This window comes from Stegostoma tigrinum, chromosome 30, assembly GCF_030684315.1.
Source record: "Stegostoma tigrinum isolate sSteTig4 chromosome 30, sSteTig4.hap1, whole genome shotgun sequence".
Lineage (NCBI taxonomy): Eukaryota > Metazoa > Chordata > Chondrichthyes > Orectolobiformes > Stegostomatidae > Stegostoma > Stegostoma tigrinum.
Genome location: NC_081383.1, coordinates 18,190,800 through 18,209,562, shown reverse-complemented (window position 1 = coordinate 18,209,562; position 18,763 = coordinate 18,190,800). Strand labels below are relative to the sequence as shown.

Below are 18,763 nucleotides of genomic sequence, written 5' to 3'. Positions count from 1 at the left end.
CTATAAGATCACTATTGGTCAGCCAGAGTTTCCTGATAAAACACAGTTAACTGCCACTTTTTAAAGAATCAAAATGTGTGACAGTGTACTGATTATTTTGTATGACTAAGGAGGAAAATAGATTCAAGTGCCTTGAGCAGAATGAGCAGACGCCTTCATTTTTTTTGCTTATGTATCTGATTTTTATATTGAAGGATTGGACTTTGAAAGAAGTAAATTAAATCTGCTGGTTAAGTAAGTGCAGTTTACCCTGCTCGCCAGGTCCTAGAATGTGTTTCAACTCATCCCGACGTTGTCACACAGCACTTTCAACAACTTGCTCTGCAAAAGATTTTAAATATGTAATCTGCAAGGACAATGCCATTTAATGCTTTCCCACAACAAATAATCACCCTGTACAGTGCATGTACATACAAATATAGGGTGGCTGCTTTACGAGTAAAGCAGCAAATGTAAACAGAAAATGTTAGAAATACTCGGGCAGCATCTGTGAAAGGTGATTTTATTGAAAGAACTGGCAAAAATTCAGAGATGCAAACCATTTTAACAACCAAGTGTGGTACTGAAGGAGTGCTGGAGTGCTGCAAGTACTGACATTTAAATTGTAGCCTAGGTTCCTTCTCTAGTAGTCATGGATAAGACAATCTTAAAGATAATAAAGAACAGGATGCCCTCACACGTCCCCTGCTCATGCTCTGGCCCTGACGTTTATCAGAATGATAATTATCAAAGATCATCATCGACATAACAAAGACTAATCGTCTGGGTGGTCATTACATTGCACTTTAGTGTGGTATTTGCTGTAAGCAATTTGCCTGGTGCATTTCTGAAGTGACAGTAAACATTCTGCTGTACAAGGTACTTGGATGGCTGTAAAGTACATGTGTGTGGGTGGCAAAGGAGAAGCTTTGAGATCCTCAAAGGAGATATGAAGTTACTTGTGGCACAGGGGTAGTGTCCTTCCCCTGAGGCCTGTGTTCAAGTCCACCTGCTCCATAGATGTATCATCTTTAAAAAAAGTCCACAAAATGCTTTGATAATGAAATGTGAGGCTGGATGAACACAGCAGGCCCAGCAGCATCTCAGGAGCACAAAAGCTGACGTTTCGGGCCTAGACCCTTCATCAGAGAGGGGGATGGGGAGAGGGTTCTGGAATAAATAGGGAGAGAGGGGGAGGCGGACCGAAGATGGAGAGAAAAGAAGATAGGAGGAGAGGTGAGGTACCACAACCACAAAATGCTTTTTCAGGCAAGGGAGGTGAGCGGGTAGAACAAACCATAAGAGTGGAAAAGAGGGACTAGACTCGAAATGTTAACATTATTTTCTCTCTACAGATGCTGCCAGACCTGCTGGGATTCTCCAGCAATTTCCGTTTTTGTGGCAGATCTTCAGCAATGACAGTTCTTCGTTTTATGTAAAGTAGATTCGTGAAATGAGTATTCGGCCGGTTGTGAGATGGGGTTTGCGGGTTGTGGGAGGGGAGAGATGAAGAAAAAGACGGAAGTTGACCAAGAAACTGCGCCTCACCTGTCCAGGTAAGTGACCTTCGACCCAGGCTGGGGAGGGAAGGGCGGGGCCTACCTTGTCGTCACTTCCTCCCCCTGTGTGGCGCGTCACATCCGGCGACTTCTATCCCCTTTTGGTCTTCGCCAGAAATGGACGAAAAGGATGGGAGTTGACAGAGGAGCTATTCAGAAGCGAAGGCCCCGCTAACTCATCCCTCCCCGCCCCCCCCCCCCCCGACCGGCTGGGTGTTGGGGATTGGGGCCGTCCTGCTTCGGAACTGGGAGACAGCGCGGGGCTGATTGGGTTGAGAGGAAAGCCGGGGGGAGGGTGGTTGGGGGAAGCCAGTTGGTTTGAACCGGAGCCTGCCTGCCCGCCCGCCCGTCAGGATGAACGGTCTTTCGCTCAGCGAACTCTGCTGCCTCTTCTGCTGCCCGCCCTGCCCCAGCCGCATTGCTGCCAAGCTAGCCTTCCTGCCCCCTGAGGCCACCTACGCGGCGGTGGCTGATGAGTCCGGGAGCCGCTGGAGCCTCCGCTTCACCGAGCGGGCCGAGTGGCAGTACGGCCAGCGGGAGCTCGATTGCACCGACATCTTCCTCATCCGCACTAGCCGAGGGAATAGAATCGCCTGCATGTTCATCCGATGCTCTCCGAGCGCCAGGTAACTGTTTGACAAGCCCACCTTCCCCCCCTTTTAAAAAAAACACAATCTGGTGCAGAAATCAGGACGCCCCTAGCCATCCATCCTAACGCCTCCACAGCACTCCCATCGGGTACTATTCCCCCGATATTGAGGACTGCCCACTTGTTTGGAGAACTGTGATCAGTGTAGCGGATATCCACTGTATAGGCTCAATATACAGAGTGACTGTCAAAATGCAGTTCTGACTGTACAGTATGCTGGTGAGGTGATACATAATGTGCTACAAATCTGAAAAGCATTAACCTGGTATTAGATCTAGTGCAACAAAGAGCTGATAAAGGTGACTGAAAAGGAGGACTATAAAAGCATGTTACTGTAGTTAAACTGCAGGTTTTCACAAATCAACCAGTAGTGATTGCCTTTTGCTTATGCAATTTCTAACAAAGTTGCGTGATTTAAGTGATTTAAAAGACCTTTGGAAAGTTTAATATTATTTGCAGCAACAGTCCTTGGCAAGAAGTGTTTTTCTCCCCTCTTTTCCTTTTGTCTCTACTGAAGTTGTTGATACCTTGTATAGTGTGATTCTGTGGCCGTGAGTACATCACCCAAATAGATGCTGTTCAAAATAGTGGAAGCCACTTTTCCACTCTCACTAGGGTTTTGTGACAAATTGTAATTTCTTGGTCGTTGTCTTAGACGAGGTTATCTACCCCATTACAGCCCAACGATGAAACCTGAAGTACTTCTGGTCTGTAGCTGAGTTATTCATTGTGTAAATTTCTCATGTCTCCATGTGAACTGTCAATTTTTCAGTGGTCACATTCACAATGTAAACCTTGTTCACTTTCAATCTGTCTATATTTACTTCCATCCTCAATTTCTGACGGTTGTGCCATGAACTTCCATTAGATTGGCTCACACTAATGGGCAAAGTACAACAGTGGTATGCCTTCTTCAGGATAGCTTACCAAGAAACTTACTCGCTTTTACTGCCTGCTATCACGTGCATTAGAAGAATTTACAGGCTGATAACAAACCTGTTTTTCCTATGTTAGAAACATATGTCCCATAGCTAACAAGTCCGGGCAAGAAATTTAAATCCAGAGCTTTTCGTTCAGAGGTAGGAACATCACAGCACCGGAAGACTCCCTTTCAACTTTTCGGAGTTCAGTTAAATCCATTCAAAGCAATGGCATTGAAAGGTTGTTTATATGTTGAAAATTGTTGTACGCCAATGTTGGATGATGTAATTTGTAAGAAGCATTATTGCACATTTTTGTGCTTTGGTTAGAAAGTAATAACCTGCAAATTTTAGAAATTTGTTTTCTGGGATCTGCTGAGCAGCACATTGCTGTTGCATTTTCAGAAAATATAAATTTCTTGATTAGGTTATATGCAATCTGTTGGATACAGTCAGTAGCTGCAAGGGATGTCTTTTGAGCTATCAGGGTTACATTTAAATAAATTCTAATGTATTACAGTGGTAAACTCCTAAGGGAAGCCCCCCATCTCATGAACAAGAAAGCATCCTCCACTTAGCCATTCCAATGAAGCAGTAATTGCAAGTTAATTGAATCAAGCCTAAACAATTCCAAGTAATCAGTCGTCATTTGTATTTTTTTAAGAAATCAAATAATTACTGACATTTTAAATATAGTAAAGTGCCTGTTTTGCATTCATTTTAGGTTGATTGTGAAACGCTGAATCGCAAAGTGTAGTTGACCTTGTTTCTTAGTTATCACCATTATTTTGTTTAGTAGCTTTGGTAGGTGGCTTAGTAGTTAGCATTGCTGCCTCACAGCGCCAGGGGCCCAGGTTCAATTCCAGCCTCAGGCGACTGTCTGTGGAGTTTGCACATTCTCCCCGCATCTGTGTAGGTTTCCTCTGGGTGCTCTGGCTTCCACCCACAGTCCAAAGATGTGCAGGCTAGGTGGATTGCCCGTAATGTGCAGGAATGTTTAGATTAGGTGGGTTAGACATGGGAAATGCAGGGGTAGGGGAATGGGTCTGGGTGGGACGCGCTTCAGAGGGGTGGTATGGACTTCTTGGGCTGAATGATTTGTTTCTACATTGTAGGGATTCAATGAATACTAACCAATAATATTCAAGTATTTATATCATGCTTTTGTGTATAAATGTCCCGTGGTGTTTTTATAGGAGACTTACCGAACAAAATTGAATATGTTTCCATAATGAATCACGACAGATAGCTAAAACTATGAGCAAAAAGGAAGATTTAAGAAACCTCTTGAAGAAAAGGGAGACATTAAGAGTTTGTGTTGGAGTTCCAGATTTAAGGGTCCAGAATCTGAAAACGTTGACCACTGTTGGTGGTGATTAAAAACAAGGATGTTCACGAGGCCAGAATAGGAGAGCACAGTCGACTTGAGTTTTGTTGCTAGAGGAGTTCTATAAGGAGGAATGAAACTTTGGAGAGATTTGAAAGCCAATTTAAGTATTTTATATTTGAGTTGCTACTATACTGGGGAAGAGTGTCGGTGAATGACTACAGGGGCAACAGATGAACAGGACTTTATGGCACAAGGCAGCAGAGTTTGAGGGGAAAATGTAAGAAATCAGCCAGAAGTGCCTTGAAATTGTCAAGTCTAGAGGTAGCAGGTACTGATAAGGTTTCAACATCAGAACTTTCCAATATTTAAGTAGATGGAATTTTTCCTAATTGACTGCTTGTCTGACAAGCAGTCAGGCAGTTTAGAGACACTGTTGAGAAAAGTATTGGTGAGGTAAAGCTGTTTGTTGTCAGTGCACATAAAGAAGCTGACATCTTCACAAATGACTTTGCCAAGAGGCACCATGTCAGTGTGAAATAGGATACCAAGGATGGAGCAGGTAGAGAAGCTATTGCAGGCAATTGTGCCTACAACTGATTAGGTAAGAATGGAAGCATGAGTGCAGTTCGTTCCGGCTGGATGACAATGGAGAGATATTGAAGGACGATTCTGTCTTCTGCTTGACTTTAACACAATTGGAATAATTCACCTTTGTCATAATCAGTCATTTGTGGTTTTGGAGAGAATGGTTTCAGTATTGAGGAGGAGTCTGAAATGTATTTGATTGGATTTAAACATGAAGTTCTGAGAAAGATGGGCTTGATTTGGGAATGAGAGGGCCAATAGTTTCCAAGGACTGAACGGTTAATATAGGTTTTGTTTTCAGTAGATGTGGAGGTGACACATTTGAAGATGATGGTGTTGGGAGGGGGGGGGGGGGTGGGAAGCATATAGGGAATACAGAAACTCTGCCCATATTGATTAACATAGCCTAGAAGAGAAGTGGTTATTTAGCAGTACAATGTGAATAAGGCTGAAGGCACAAAAGGTTGTTTCCATGGAGAAGGCACGCTCTAGGAGGACAAGGGAGTTTGGTGGGGATGTAGAGAAAAATCCAAATTCAGGATTTGGATGAGGAGAGCCTTCAGAACAAGAAGTAAAGGAAACTGTAGAGGCAGCTGACCAGGTGAGAGAGGTCCATGAGTCCCTCGCACCTGATGTTAGAGGAGATGACAGCAGAGACTGTTTATGAAGATGGCTCGAGGCTGACAAAAGAAGGTTGGAGTTACCTTTGCATTCCAGAATGATCCTGGAATAATGAGCAGTTTTGGCAGTTGGAAGAAGGGCCTGATTATGATTTATATAGGCCAGCCAGATCTGGAGGTGAAAAGTTAAACTGGTTGTCCACTATTCAGTGCCTGGATTTCCTCTTCAGACCTTCTGTTCACACCCCTGTGGGGGATTGCAGACAGTGGCAGTCACTGTCACACGGGGAATGGGCTAGGTGAGAGTGAGAAATGATTTTTATGGTAACTAGGGTTCAGTAGTGATGATGTAGGTTGAACAGATTTGTCTTCCATTCTCCATGACATTTCTTCAGCCATCCAAAGGCTACTCTGTTGGAAGTTTGAAGTACAATTGATGATTTGGATGAGAGTATTTTTAATAGGAAGGAAGAATTAAGGAGAGCAGAATGTGCATTGAAGAAGAGATAATGGGAATTGCAGACGCTGGAGAATCCAAGATGATAACCAAGTGTGAAGCTGGATGAACACAGCAGGCCAAGCAGCATCTCAGGAGCACAAAAGCTGATGTTTCGGGCCTGGACCCTTCATCAGAGTCTAGGCCCGAAACGTCAGCTTTTGTGCTCCTGAATTGCTGCTTGGCCTGCTGTGTTCATCCAGCTTCACACTTGGTTATCGTGCATGGAAGAAATTCACTTAATTGAAGTGATGGAGATTGCTAGGCCATAGAAGAGGCAAAACCAACCATCCATTCATGGGATGTGGGTGTCAGTGGCTAGCTCAGCACTTGTTGCCCATTCCTTGAGTCACGCAATGCTATGTGCTTGTCACGTAGGCCAGTCCAGGCAATGATAGCAGATTTCCTTTTCTGAAGGTGAATCAGATTGATCTTGTTGTGACAATCACAGTGGTTATATGGTTGCCATTAGATCATGCTGGGATTTGAACCCACGACCCCAGATCATTGGCCAAGAGTTCTGTATTGCTACTCCAGTGACAATGCCATGATGTCACTGCCTCCCTGGTTGTGGAGTGGGTGTGGGGGTCATGGTGTATCCCTGAATATGAGGGCATAATGAATTGAAGTCACCAAGAATGTAAAGTAGCTGAATCTGGAGAGGCTGAAGGAGCTGAGTAGTGAAACTTCTTGTTCACAACATTTTGTGATACTTGTATAGGCAGTAGAGAAGGAGCATTTTAAATGGAGGGTGAGAAATGTAGAACAAAGTGTGCTGCTGAAAGGGGACAGAACAAGGTGTGATTTGGTGATGAGCCACACCATGACTACATTATTTGAATAGGGCTAATGCTGGTGGTTCGGGGAAAAGGTGTCATCACTCAACCAGGTTTCTATCGCAGGCAGAATTGGCTAATGAATGCAAAGGCCTTGTTTTCAACTGAATGGGCAGTCTGGAGAGAGATGTGAAGTGGGGTTGTGATAGGGTATCTACTAGAGAAAACCAGTGATATCATTGGAAGAAGATTGGCAAGACAGCTGGGTGTGAAGGTTAGTATGTTGGGGCAATTCGGGTTGCCCCTCATAAAGAGATGGTGACAGGAAATCCCTAAAGCTTTCTATAGGTATGTCAGATTAGGGTAAGATTAGAGCCAGTCGAGGAACGTAGTGGGAAGTTGTGCATGGAGTCTGAAGAGATAGAGGCCCTAAATGAATATTTTTGGTCAGTATTCACACAAGAAAAAGACAATGTTGTCAAGGAGAATACTGAGATACAGGCTAATAGACTAGATGGGATTGAGATTCATGAGGTGTTAGCAATTCTTGAAAGTGTCAAAATAGATATGTCCCCTGGGCCAAATGGGATTTATCCTAGGATTCCCTGGGAAGCTAGGGAGGAGATTGCAGAGCCTTTGGCTTTGATCTTTGTCACCATTGTCTACAGGAATAGTACCAGAAGATTGGAGGATAGCAAATGTTGTCCCCTTGTTCAAGAAGGGGAGTAGAGACAACCCTGCTAATTATAGACCAGTGAGCCTTACTTTGGTTGTGGCCAAAGTGTTGGAGAGGATTATAAGAGATAGGACTTACACTCATTTGAAAGAAATAATTTGATTAGGGATAGTCAACACGTTTTTGTGAAGGGTAGGTCATGCCTCACAAATGTTATTGAGTTCTTTGAGAAGGTGACCAAATGGGTGGATGAGGGTAAAGCGGTTGATGTAGTGTATATGGATTTCAGTAAAGCATTTGATAAGGTTCCCCACTGTAGGCTATTGCAGAAAATACGGAGGCATGGGATTGAGGGCAATTTAACGGTCTGGATCAGAAATTCTTTAGCTGTAAAAAGACAGAGGATGGTTGTTGATTGGAAATGTTGATCCTGGAGTTCAGTTACTAGTGGTGTACCGCAAGGATCTGTTTTGGGGCCACTGCTGTTTGTCATTTTTATAGATGACCTGGATGAGGGCATAGAGGGATGGGTTAGTAAATTTGCGGATGATGCCAAAGTCAATGAGGTGTGGATAGTGCGGAATGATGTTGCAGGTTACAGAGGGACACAGATAAGCTGCAGAGCTGGGCTGAGATGCGGAAAAGTGTGAGGTGATTCACTTTGGAAGAAATAACAGGAACAGAGTGTACTGGCTAATGGTAAGATTCTTGGTAGTGTGGGTGAGCAGAGAGATCTCAGTGTCCTTGTGCATAGATCCCTGAAAATTGCCACCCAGGTTGATAACAAGGCGTACAGTGTGTTAGGTTTTACTGGGAGAGGGATTGAGTTTCGGAGCCATGCGGTCATGTTGCAGCTGCACAAAACTCTGATGTGGCCACACTTGGAGTATTGCATACAGTTCTGGTCGCCGCATTATAGGAAGAATGTGGAAGCATTGGAAAGGGTGCAGAGGAGATATACCAGGATGTTGCCTGGTATGGAGGGAAGATTTTACGTGGAAAGGCTGAGGCTGTTTTCGTTAGAGAGAATGAGGTTAAGAGGTGATTTAATAGAGACATACAAAATGATCAGAGGATTAGATAGGGTGGACAGTGAGAGCCTTTTTCCTCAGATTGTGATGGCTAGCATGAGAGGACATAGCTTTAAATTGAGGAGTGATCAATATAGGACAGATGCCAGAGGTAGGTTCTTTACTCAGAGTAGTAAGGATGTGGAGTGCTCTGCCTGCAACAGTAGTAGACTGACCAAATTTAAGGGCATTTAAATGGTCATTGGCTAAACACATGGATGTTAATGGAATAGTGCTGGTTAGATGGCTTCAGATTGGTTTCACAGATCGATGCAACATCAAGGGCTGAACGGCCTTTACTGTGCTGTTATGTTCTATGGGGATACCACAAGAGCACAGAGAAGCTATAGAAATGTTGGGGAGTGCAGCAGATTTGCAAGAACAGTGTTTCAGGAAGATGGAGAAACGAAAGACCCAATGAGAGAGTAGAAGTGGGAAAGAAGTGAAATGAGTTTTTTTTAAAGAAAAGAGTGGAAGTAGAAGTGATGGACTTAGAATGGTGACCAGAATGGATACAGGAAAAATTGTAGTAATGCTCTTCTTAGCCATATGCATGTTGATTTAGCTCTCAAACTATCAAAATCAGGAATGTATTGGATTGCTGTCTTCAACACTATCTGCCATTTTATTTTTTTAACACGTGGAATGGGCTGATTGCATTTAGTTTATTTTTGAAAGGGCGCTTTTTAGTTTAACTAGTATTTGCAAGGCTTGCCCTTCAGAATGCATGAGATGATCACCATCAATCAGATATTAGCACATTCTAATAGACTAGCTGTCATTTCTATTTTGATTAATACTGTGTCTGTGAGTAGATAAGTATCATTTTAATTAATTGCACTGGCTTCATTAATAGGAATAGCTATGCTTAAGAATTTTGTCTGAGTGAGTGCATGCAATCAGATTCAGAAGAGATGAGAGCCATGATAGCAATTGAAATACAAGTCTTTCACGAATTGACAGAGGTATTTAGCAAAATTCTGAATATATTACACTATTATTCAAACATCCTGCTATTTCTTAGGAAAATTTATTCACAGTGAGAATTGACAGTTGGATTGTATACTTATTATATTTGCAGCACCGACATCCATTCTTTGATCAGGAAATATTGATGGTGGTTTGATGAGTTGGTCTTTTATGGGGCACGTAAGAGGTACGGGTGCCCAAGTTTCAAATGTGAAATTGCAAATTTAACTTTGAATATTGTGCAAAAAATAGATTAATACAAGGGAGTATAATTATTCTATTGGTCAAATGAAAAACACTGCTTGTTGTAGTCTTGTTTCCTCTTAGCTTATTGACATTACATTCATAATGAAGGTTTGCTGGTGCATATTCATGCCTGAGGAATTATTCATGGAGGATTAGTTATGAAGTTTTTTTTAATGCATATGGTATACAGCAAGTCACTCACTGCAATACTTACTTTTCACAATCAAAAATAACCTGTGTAATCCTAAGTGGGGCTCCCAAACTACAATTCTTTAGAAAATATTGATCTCTCCATGATATAGAAATCTTATTTTAATATTCATATTCTCAGCAATCACTTGTTTAATCTAAAGTTTTTTTCGATTTAAGATTTTTCTAAAAATGTGTCTCTGTAGTTCAGAGAAGAAATGTAGAATGTGATATGCTGTGGAATTTGTGATGCCAAAATGTTTTAATGTGTTTCTTAACAGTGCATTTATATGGCATTTAAGCCATTATATCTGTGCTTTGAATTTAAAAGTACAAGATTGTTGCAACAACGCAACCAGTTTTACTTTGGTAGCACCTGTTGAGGCAACGATGTTAGCCAGGATGCTCCTTTGACAAATTATTAATGTTGAAGGACTAGACAAAAGAAGTGTACAGCAACATTGTATTGTGTGCTGTTTTACCAGAGAATATAACATTAGAAATAAGAGGAAAAGATGGTGTTTTGGCCCCTCCAAGCCTATTCTACCATTCCACCAGATTCCATCATACTTGATCAGCTGAGACCTCTGCTCCACTTTTGAGCCGACTCATCATAGCCCTCAGAAATTGACTTCTGAAAAATACCAGAATGTCGTGGTTGAAGTTCCAGCACACCCACTGATGTTTGGCTCTCAGAAGATTAACAGATGCTTTATGCAGTGCATTTAACTACACCTGGTCACTGGTGTTTAGATGACCTGTTTCCAAATTGAGATTATGTTGGCACTCTGCTTCTAATGGCAATTCTAAAATCTTGCCTCTACTTTTTTAACATGATGCTTAGAGTCATAACTCATGGAAGTTAACCAAGAACAAGACTCTGCAGAGGAATTATACAAACAGATTTGTGAAAGTCTCCCTAAGCATGCTAGCGATGCTTCATAGCCAGTATAAACAGCATTTTGACCAATCTGTCCTATCTACCAGACAAAATAGTTTGGTTACAAAGCTGCACAGTTAAGAACATTGCATTGAATGTATTTAAGTCAGTAATATTTACTTATCCAGTAAATCTCTGCACGATATGATTCATAAAAAGCAGAAGTTTGCTTATTTCAGTTTTGGAGTCATTCCATTTGACTCACCATCCTCAAACAAAACATTGTTGAGCTGGGGGTTCCACTGGTACTGATTGTCTTTTGATGCGTTCACCAAGTGAGTGTTTGCATATGAATGTCTGTGGTATGCTGACTGTTCCCAGCTGTTTCCCAATGCTAGTGTACATTTATAGCAGGATTACTGAATTGTGAACATCAGATAATTTGAAATTCAAAGTTTTTGCATGAAGTCCCAAATTAGGATGCTATAATTAAGTTGTATGTTTTAAATAGGCATGAAATGGCCTCTATTTCTTTGGTTTTGACTTCTTAATACAGCTAATCCATATTCTTTATCTGCCAACTGAAGGTGATGTTGAGAAGTCTGATCACCACTAATTTTCAGTAGTTTCCTATATATAGTGGCAGATTATTAAGTGTAATTAAATGTAGTATTAAATCTGTAATCATGGAGGAATTTGAAATTACTTAGCAGAGATCCAAGTTGAAGAAAATGGTTCTGTTTATATAACAGTGCAGTCTCTTATCTTGCTTTGAGACCATGGGCAATGATGGAATTGTCACACTTAGTACTATAAGAGTTCCTTGCTCATACACTGTCCAAAGTTGGATCAGTGCAATTTTATTATGCACAATAAACATATCAACATTAAATCTATACAAAAAGATTTTGTTTATTTTAGTCAATGTACTCATTACCAGTAGCCCAAAAAAAGTTTGGACAAATTGTTTTGATACGACTTATTTCTTTTGTTCTAGTGAGCTGCAAAATTTTTACGTTGTAAAAAAAAATTAAGTGCTCTGTTTCCTTTCCTAATGGTTTCTGAGCGTCACTGGAGTTTAGCACTGCCGGATTTGTGCAAAGGTATGTGTTGTTGTTTTAAGATAGCTTTGCAGCAGAATAGAAAATTGGTGAGATGATCTAAGTCTCCACAGTTAAGGAGGCATACACTTGGATTAGAGATAGAAAACCTTTTCTCAACTACGTTGATTTCTGTGATGAGCTCCCTGCCAGCAAGTTGGGCCTTGTACACATAGGTGTTTGGAATAAGAGGTACTCTTAATTAAGCATGTATGGTCCTGTTTGATCAAGTAGATGCCGACAGGATTAACGTATCTATTTGTGGGAGTTTAGAACTAGGGATACTCTTTAAAAATAGAGACTCGGATTTAAGGCAAATGAGAATTTTGAATTGTTAATATTTGAAATTCGGTGTCTGTCTTGTGAAGGCATAACTGCTTGAATACCTGCCTCTGAGTCTTCAATGCCTGCATTGTTTTAGAAGGCATCCCTGTCCTTGACATCATCTATTTGGGATTTTTGTCTCTGTCCTTACTATTCTTTCTAACTAGAGTTAAGCTTTTCTGATTTTATTTTGAAAGGTTGTTTCAGATGTTTCCTTACACGAATTCCAGTGTCTTATTACGGTAAGACAGAGTAACTGAAATATGGAATTCAAGCCTGTTCCCGAATGTGCTATCAATTTAAAAGTAACTGCTCTATATTAGGGGCAATTTGTATCCGTTTTCACCATGTATTGTTCTGTTGAAATTTCAGAGTCAGCTGCTGATATATGGATTTAGGAGTGGATTGAGACTTTATGAATCTTGTCGTTAGGTATAATCAGGGGCTCCCAGATTATTACATTCCTGTGTTGTCGTTCCTCTGTTTACTAGTTAGGGTGTGAGCGTGGAACATTTTCTATCGCCATCTTCTGCAGTGAAAAGACAGGAAATGTAGTTGGAATTACTGACGACATTCTTGCATCCTCCTTGGGTACTGTTCTGAAGGCCATAATGAAGAGACATTGCCCTCATTATAAATCTTTTGACAGATTTAACCTGACAGATATTGTTTGTCATGTGCTTTTAATCTTCATGTCCTTTTTGATTCTGTGCTCTTTGATCCTTTTTCCCTTTGGTGCTTGACAAATGTAGTAATTACTAGTTTCTACGCGAGCAAATTCCTGTAAATAAATGTTGCTTTTAGGAGCAATGAATCACTGAATACATGCCGTATGTCTTATCAGCAAGCAGTGATATTTTTAGAGGCCCTAAGATATCTTTCAGTTCTCAGCAGTATGCAGCAGGGTTACAGGCAAGTGGCTGCTTGAACGGTCACTTTCAATTTCTGTGCTTCTAGTAAGACAGTGATAATGTTAAACCCCTGATATTAATCTGAGTGATTTAGCCTTTCAAGTTTATTATGTACCTGCTGTGATTAGAACAGCAAGGATATGTTTGACTGAGTTTTTCCAGTATGCGTTCTTCTGTATCCTAACTCATGTCAATACTTAGTCAAAGATTTAATTGGTGCTTGGTCCTGGAGATCATCGCCACATCAGGAAGCTGTATCTATGGTAACTACATGGACAGTTTCAGGTTGCTGTGGGACTAAGTACGCCCCCTCATTTATCCCCCCGCCCCCAACTTGATGACTCAGCCCTTTAATTAACAAAACCGCCCTCATAACTTGCACCTACGCAGTACCCAATGCTTTCGTTCTTGGAGCAGTACAAACGAATGCACAAGGAAAATGCAGTTCCATGATTAATAGGAGTGCAAGCATCAAATTATGCTGTCCTGCCACTTAAAGGAGTGAGTCATCACTTGGTGATGAGAGTGTGTAATAGAATTGCTAGAGTGTCACAACAACCTGAAAAGCCATGATGCTTCGGTAGTGACATGATGTAGATCTCTAAACTTGTCTTGGCCATAGTCTATCTTGCTGTGGACTTCATTGAAACAATTTTTTTTGTTTGTGCTCTTCTGAGAGACTGACTTTGGAATTCCATGGGTATATGAAGCTCTCCAATAACTTATTTGGTAACTATTCTGACAAAGCCGTACATGGCACATCAGTAAGTTGATCAGGTAGGAACTATCTTGCAGTTCATCCCAATCCTGTTCCTGCTTGATGTCCCCATACATTCTTCCTCCAACCAGGAGAACACTTCGTCTTCTGTGCAAAAGTGCGTCACCCTACTTTTTTTTTCTCCTTCTCCTAGCAGGTGACACTGTGTATGGTTAGCACACCCGCTGTCCTAACTGAAACCCCCAAACTCATCACAGATCGTGATCCAACCTAGAGCCAGCAGCTGTGTCTTAGGGACTCAGTGGATGGTGTTTTTATCTACTCAGTTACTATTCATAAAACTGGATGCAGCATGGACAGTGTAAAAGTGAAGGGTTAAGATGATTCTCTGGTTATTCTCAGGAAATGGCTTCACTTTTTTGTCACTATTTCCTGGAAGTAAACAGTTAAAACCGGTCATTTTAAACAGGTACTTCCTCTGGACCCTGAGCGTTGCAGGGTGATCATCTTCTGTAATAGAATGTTGAGTGAAGTTTGTTTTGCAACTTGTGTTTCTGTCTTCTATTACCCACCTCCACAGTTACAGTAGGTATACAGCACCTGTCTTTGTTAATACTGAATCTACCAGCAGGTTGGTCTATATATAGCTCCAGTGGGGCCATAATGTGATGTTTGCAGATTCACTTAAAATTTGATTTTACAATTTCTGTGAATGGTATCTCTTTATTGATTATTGATAACAGATTTCTGGTAGATTGTAACTATTTGTTACTAAGAATGCCACATTGAGACTGCAGGACTTCCTACTGGAAAGGAGTGAAGGGCCAGAGGTCATGGTTCACATTGCTAACAATAACTTGAGTTGGGAGGATGATATAGTCCTGCAGTTGAAATTTGGAGGAAAACAGAAAATTAGGCATCAGAACCTCGATATAATAATTTCCAAATTTCACCTAGTGCCAGGCATTGATCTGTACAGAAGTCAAAGAATAAGCTGGATGAATGCGTGTGTAGGGTAATGCAGGTGGGAGGGCTTTAGATTCCTCAGACACTGGAACTGTCTCTGCAAAAAATGGCAACTGTAGAAGCCAGATCTGCTGATGCTATTGGGAGGACTTTAAAGTAATTTGGCAGGGACTGGGAATTGAGAGGTGTGTCTCAGATGTGTCGCAGTAGAATAGGGAATCAAAGTCAGGTAAATTGGAAGAAGAAAAGCTGTACTGAAGTCTTAGTGTGCGTGTACATGACTACGGAGTACAGTAAACAAGATTTGAGCTTCAAGTGATGATTGTATGTGAAAATAAGTTGTGGCATAACAGACATAGCCCAAAGCAGGGCAGAACTGTGTATTAAATGTTCCTGGGTACTAAATTTTTCAGAAAAGGAGTGATAGCAGTATTAGTTAGGGAAAGTGTTGCAATGCTGGAACAAAAACAAAATTGCTGGAAAAGCTCAGCAGGTCTGGCAGCATCTGTGAAGCAAAGTTACCCTTCCTCAGAAGCGTCCGGTTTTGAGAGAGTGTTGCTGGACCGAAATGTTAACTTTGCTTATTTTCTTCACAGATGGCACCAGACCTGCTGAGCTTTTCCAGCAACTTTGTTTTTGTTCCTGATTTACAGTGTCCGCAGTTCTTTCGGCTTTTATATTGCAATACTGGAGAAAGAGACATTCCAGAGTATTTACATTTGTCAGCTATTGCAGGGTAGTTGTTGGTTTGTGGGCTATCATGATACCTAGGGTTCTGAGTAGTCTAGTGATCATCTTTGATATGTGTGTGATGTATGGTAGGGTAATTATTACGACTGACTGTATTGCGTTGTTTTGTTGAGCTCTGTTGTGGAGGTAACAGCAGATTGTGCTTTTTGGGTATCCATCCCTTTTTAAAACTCCACATAAGTTCTCCTGTTCTGCTTTGTGCAGATCCAGGTTGCAGTGACTTGGCGAGCAAGTTGACTGTGTACATGGTTGAACATCCCACATTGGGAATTTTTCACTTGTGCATTGTGCATGTGTAGGGCTGCAAATTTTTGATATAGCTGAAGTTAGCAGTCAAATCCTGGAATTCCCTTCTCACAGTACCATAGGAGCCCCAACATCCAGGGCCTGTAACTGTGCAAGGCAACTCTCTATCACCTTGTCGTGGGAAATTAGGGATAGGGAATAAATGCTGGCCGAACTAGTAACACACCCCATGAATTAAAAGAACAGCAACATGTGAATTTTATTTTTATATTTTTTTAACAACTTTTTAGAAATGATCTTTAATGAGTTTTGGCATGCCTATGCTGGGAAGTTAAATACCTTTCTGTTTTTGGGTCCACTGAATTGTAAAATGGAATTTTAAGATTGTAAATTCAATTGTTGCAAATTTGTTTTGTGCCTGTGGACCATTTTTAAAACCACAAGTTATTATTTTTGGGTTAGGTCTGTTGGTGGAAATAATTTAATGGTAGATTTATTGACCACATATAATATGTTTACTAATAAGCCAAACATTTGCAGCTCATTAATGATCAATGTAAGACTAACTGACTTTTACTTTGCGAGAGGAAAAGGTTATCTGTGCTTGCGAAATCAGTTCAAACCAACTGGATACTCATTCTGAAGAAGGGTCTCAACCCAAAACGTCAAACTTTCCTGCTCCTCTGCTGCTTGGCCTGCTGTGTTCGTTCAGCTTCACACCGTGTTAGCTGGGATACTCATCTAGCTGCCTTTTAAACAGCTCACAACTTGATTACTACGTGCCTATACAATCTATTTGAAACTCAAAAACATTGTACGGGGTTCCGCTATAATGCGTGTTCTGGCAACTTAAATCGACAATAAAGCGATTGTCACATAAGGGAACGCTATTTCTAAAACGTGAACTTGTGTTGGCTATAATGCAGTTCCATCAAGTAGGCATCTTGCTGTCAGAGGCCTTTTGCTAATGATATCTACAGTGTACTTGTATCATGCTGTGATTCTGAGAGTCCCAGAGAAACTCTCCCTGTCAGCCTTCTTTAAAACTAAAAAGTACGAAGCCAGCAGGTCTAGAATCAGGAAAAGTAGGGTGTAGGGGAGAGTGAAAAACAGAAGATCTAACTCGAAAGGAAATACTAAGGCACAGGACCTGGGTGCCACAGGAGGCTCCAGCAGCCTATTTAAGTAATTAGTCAGATCATGGTTGACTAATGTTTCAACTTGATTTTCCCACCTTTGCTCCAAATCCCTCAATGCCATTTAAGCGTGGTGATAAGATTTCTGAAGGAGTCTGAGTTGCTATGTCCTCACTCGAACCACAGGCAATAGGCTAAGCTGCCCAATGAGTAGGAATGTTACTCGGAGTAGTAAGGGCATGGAATGCCCTGCCTGCAACAGTAGTAGACTCACCAACTTTAAGGGCATTGAAATGGTCATTGGAACATATGGATGATAATGGAATAATGTAGGTTAGATGGGCTTCAGATTGGTTTCACAGGTCGGCGCAACGTCGAGGGCTGAAGGGCCTGTACTGTGCTGTTATGTTCTATGTCACAGTCTGAAACTGGATCGTGGAGCAGAGTCTACAATGTTCTTTTAGTCATACAGCTGATCAGGAATCTCTCCCAGTCTTACAGTCTGCTATTGGCAATGTTGAAAAAATTGGTCGATTGAGTATTGATCTTCTTTTTAGTCACATTTTAAAGACACCTTCCCTGACCATTGAATTCTGAGGCAGGACTTGAACCGAGATTTTTTTTTGCGAAAGTTTGTCGCCTTACACAACCTTGGAGCTTGGCAGCTACTTTTGAAGTGCATCATTGTAGAAAATACAGCAGCTAATTTTCACACAACACTCTCCCAAAAGCATCAATGTGATAATGAGCAGACAATCTGTCATTGAGTTGCTGACTAAGGGATAAGTAATTAGCAGGATATCTGGGTAACTGTCCTGGACCTTTAGGAAATAGTGAGGACAGTTATGTCAATCTGAGAAGGAGCTGCAAAGCGGTTGTCACAGTCAGACAAACCGGTCTGAACAGCTGCTGACAGTAGTGCTATCCTTTTGTTTATGCTCTTTTGATGGTCTGCACCTAACCCCACTTTTTCCATAGGCCCAGTTATTCATATAGCATGATTTTCTATCACATGATGTTGTGCTGGAACGCAACTATAATGTTATAGGTGGATGCTGTCACATTTTGACTTTCTAAAGCCTATTCATCACCCACAAGAGACGTGTAGTGTGATGGAATACTGTCCACTTACTTGAATGAGTGCAGCGCCAACAACACTTGAAGTTTGTCACCATACCAAACAAAGAGCCCATTTAGTTGGTTCTGCATTCATCGACCTTCAACATTCATTGCAAACTCAGTGGTAGTACTATATTACCTACAAGATGCATTACGTCAACTTACCAAGGCTTGTTGACAGAACCTTCCAAACCTAGGATCAAAACTACCTAGAAGAGGAAGGACATCTAATGCATGGGAATGTATCATCACCTGCAAGTTTTTCCAAGTTACAACTCCTCACTCTGAACTATATTGTCTTTCCTTTCGTGTCACACTGGGTCAGAAATATGGAACACACTCCCAACAAACATTTTGGATGTTTCTGCATCAAATGAATTGCAGTGGTTCAGGAGAAGTTTTATGTGATAAATGTTGTGTGTTGCCCACATTCCATGAATGAATAAAATAATTTGACTATCCTTGATTTGTTTGTCCTCTTGCTTTCAATGTCAAGCTATTCAAACCAAATTATCCTCTTTGCTTTCTCCAACATTTTAACCAATGGCA

The 18,763-nt window shown here is 41.2% G+C and overlaps 1 protein-coding gene across 1 annotated transcript in view; it reads left to right on the top strand.

Moving 5' to 3' along the window:
* Window positions 1-1,733: 1,733 nt before the first annotated feature.
* The window catches only part of LOC125465647 (alpha/beta hydrolase domain-containing protein 17B-like), a 71,554-nt gene continuing 54,524 nt past the window's right edge, over window positions 1,734-18,763 (top strand). Inside the window, exon 1 of the mRNA XM_059638466.1 lies at window positions 1,734-2,164. Coding sequence (XP_059494449.1) covers window positions 1,893-2,164 — 272 coding nt within the window. The 5' untranslated portion in view covers window positions 1,734-1,892. The remainder of the gene's footprint in view (window positions 2,165-18,763) is intronic.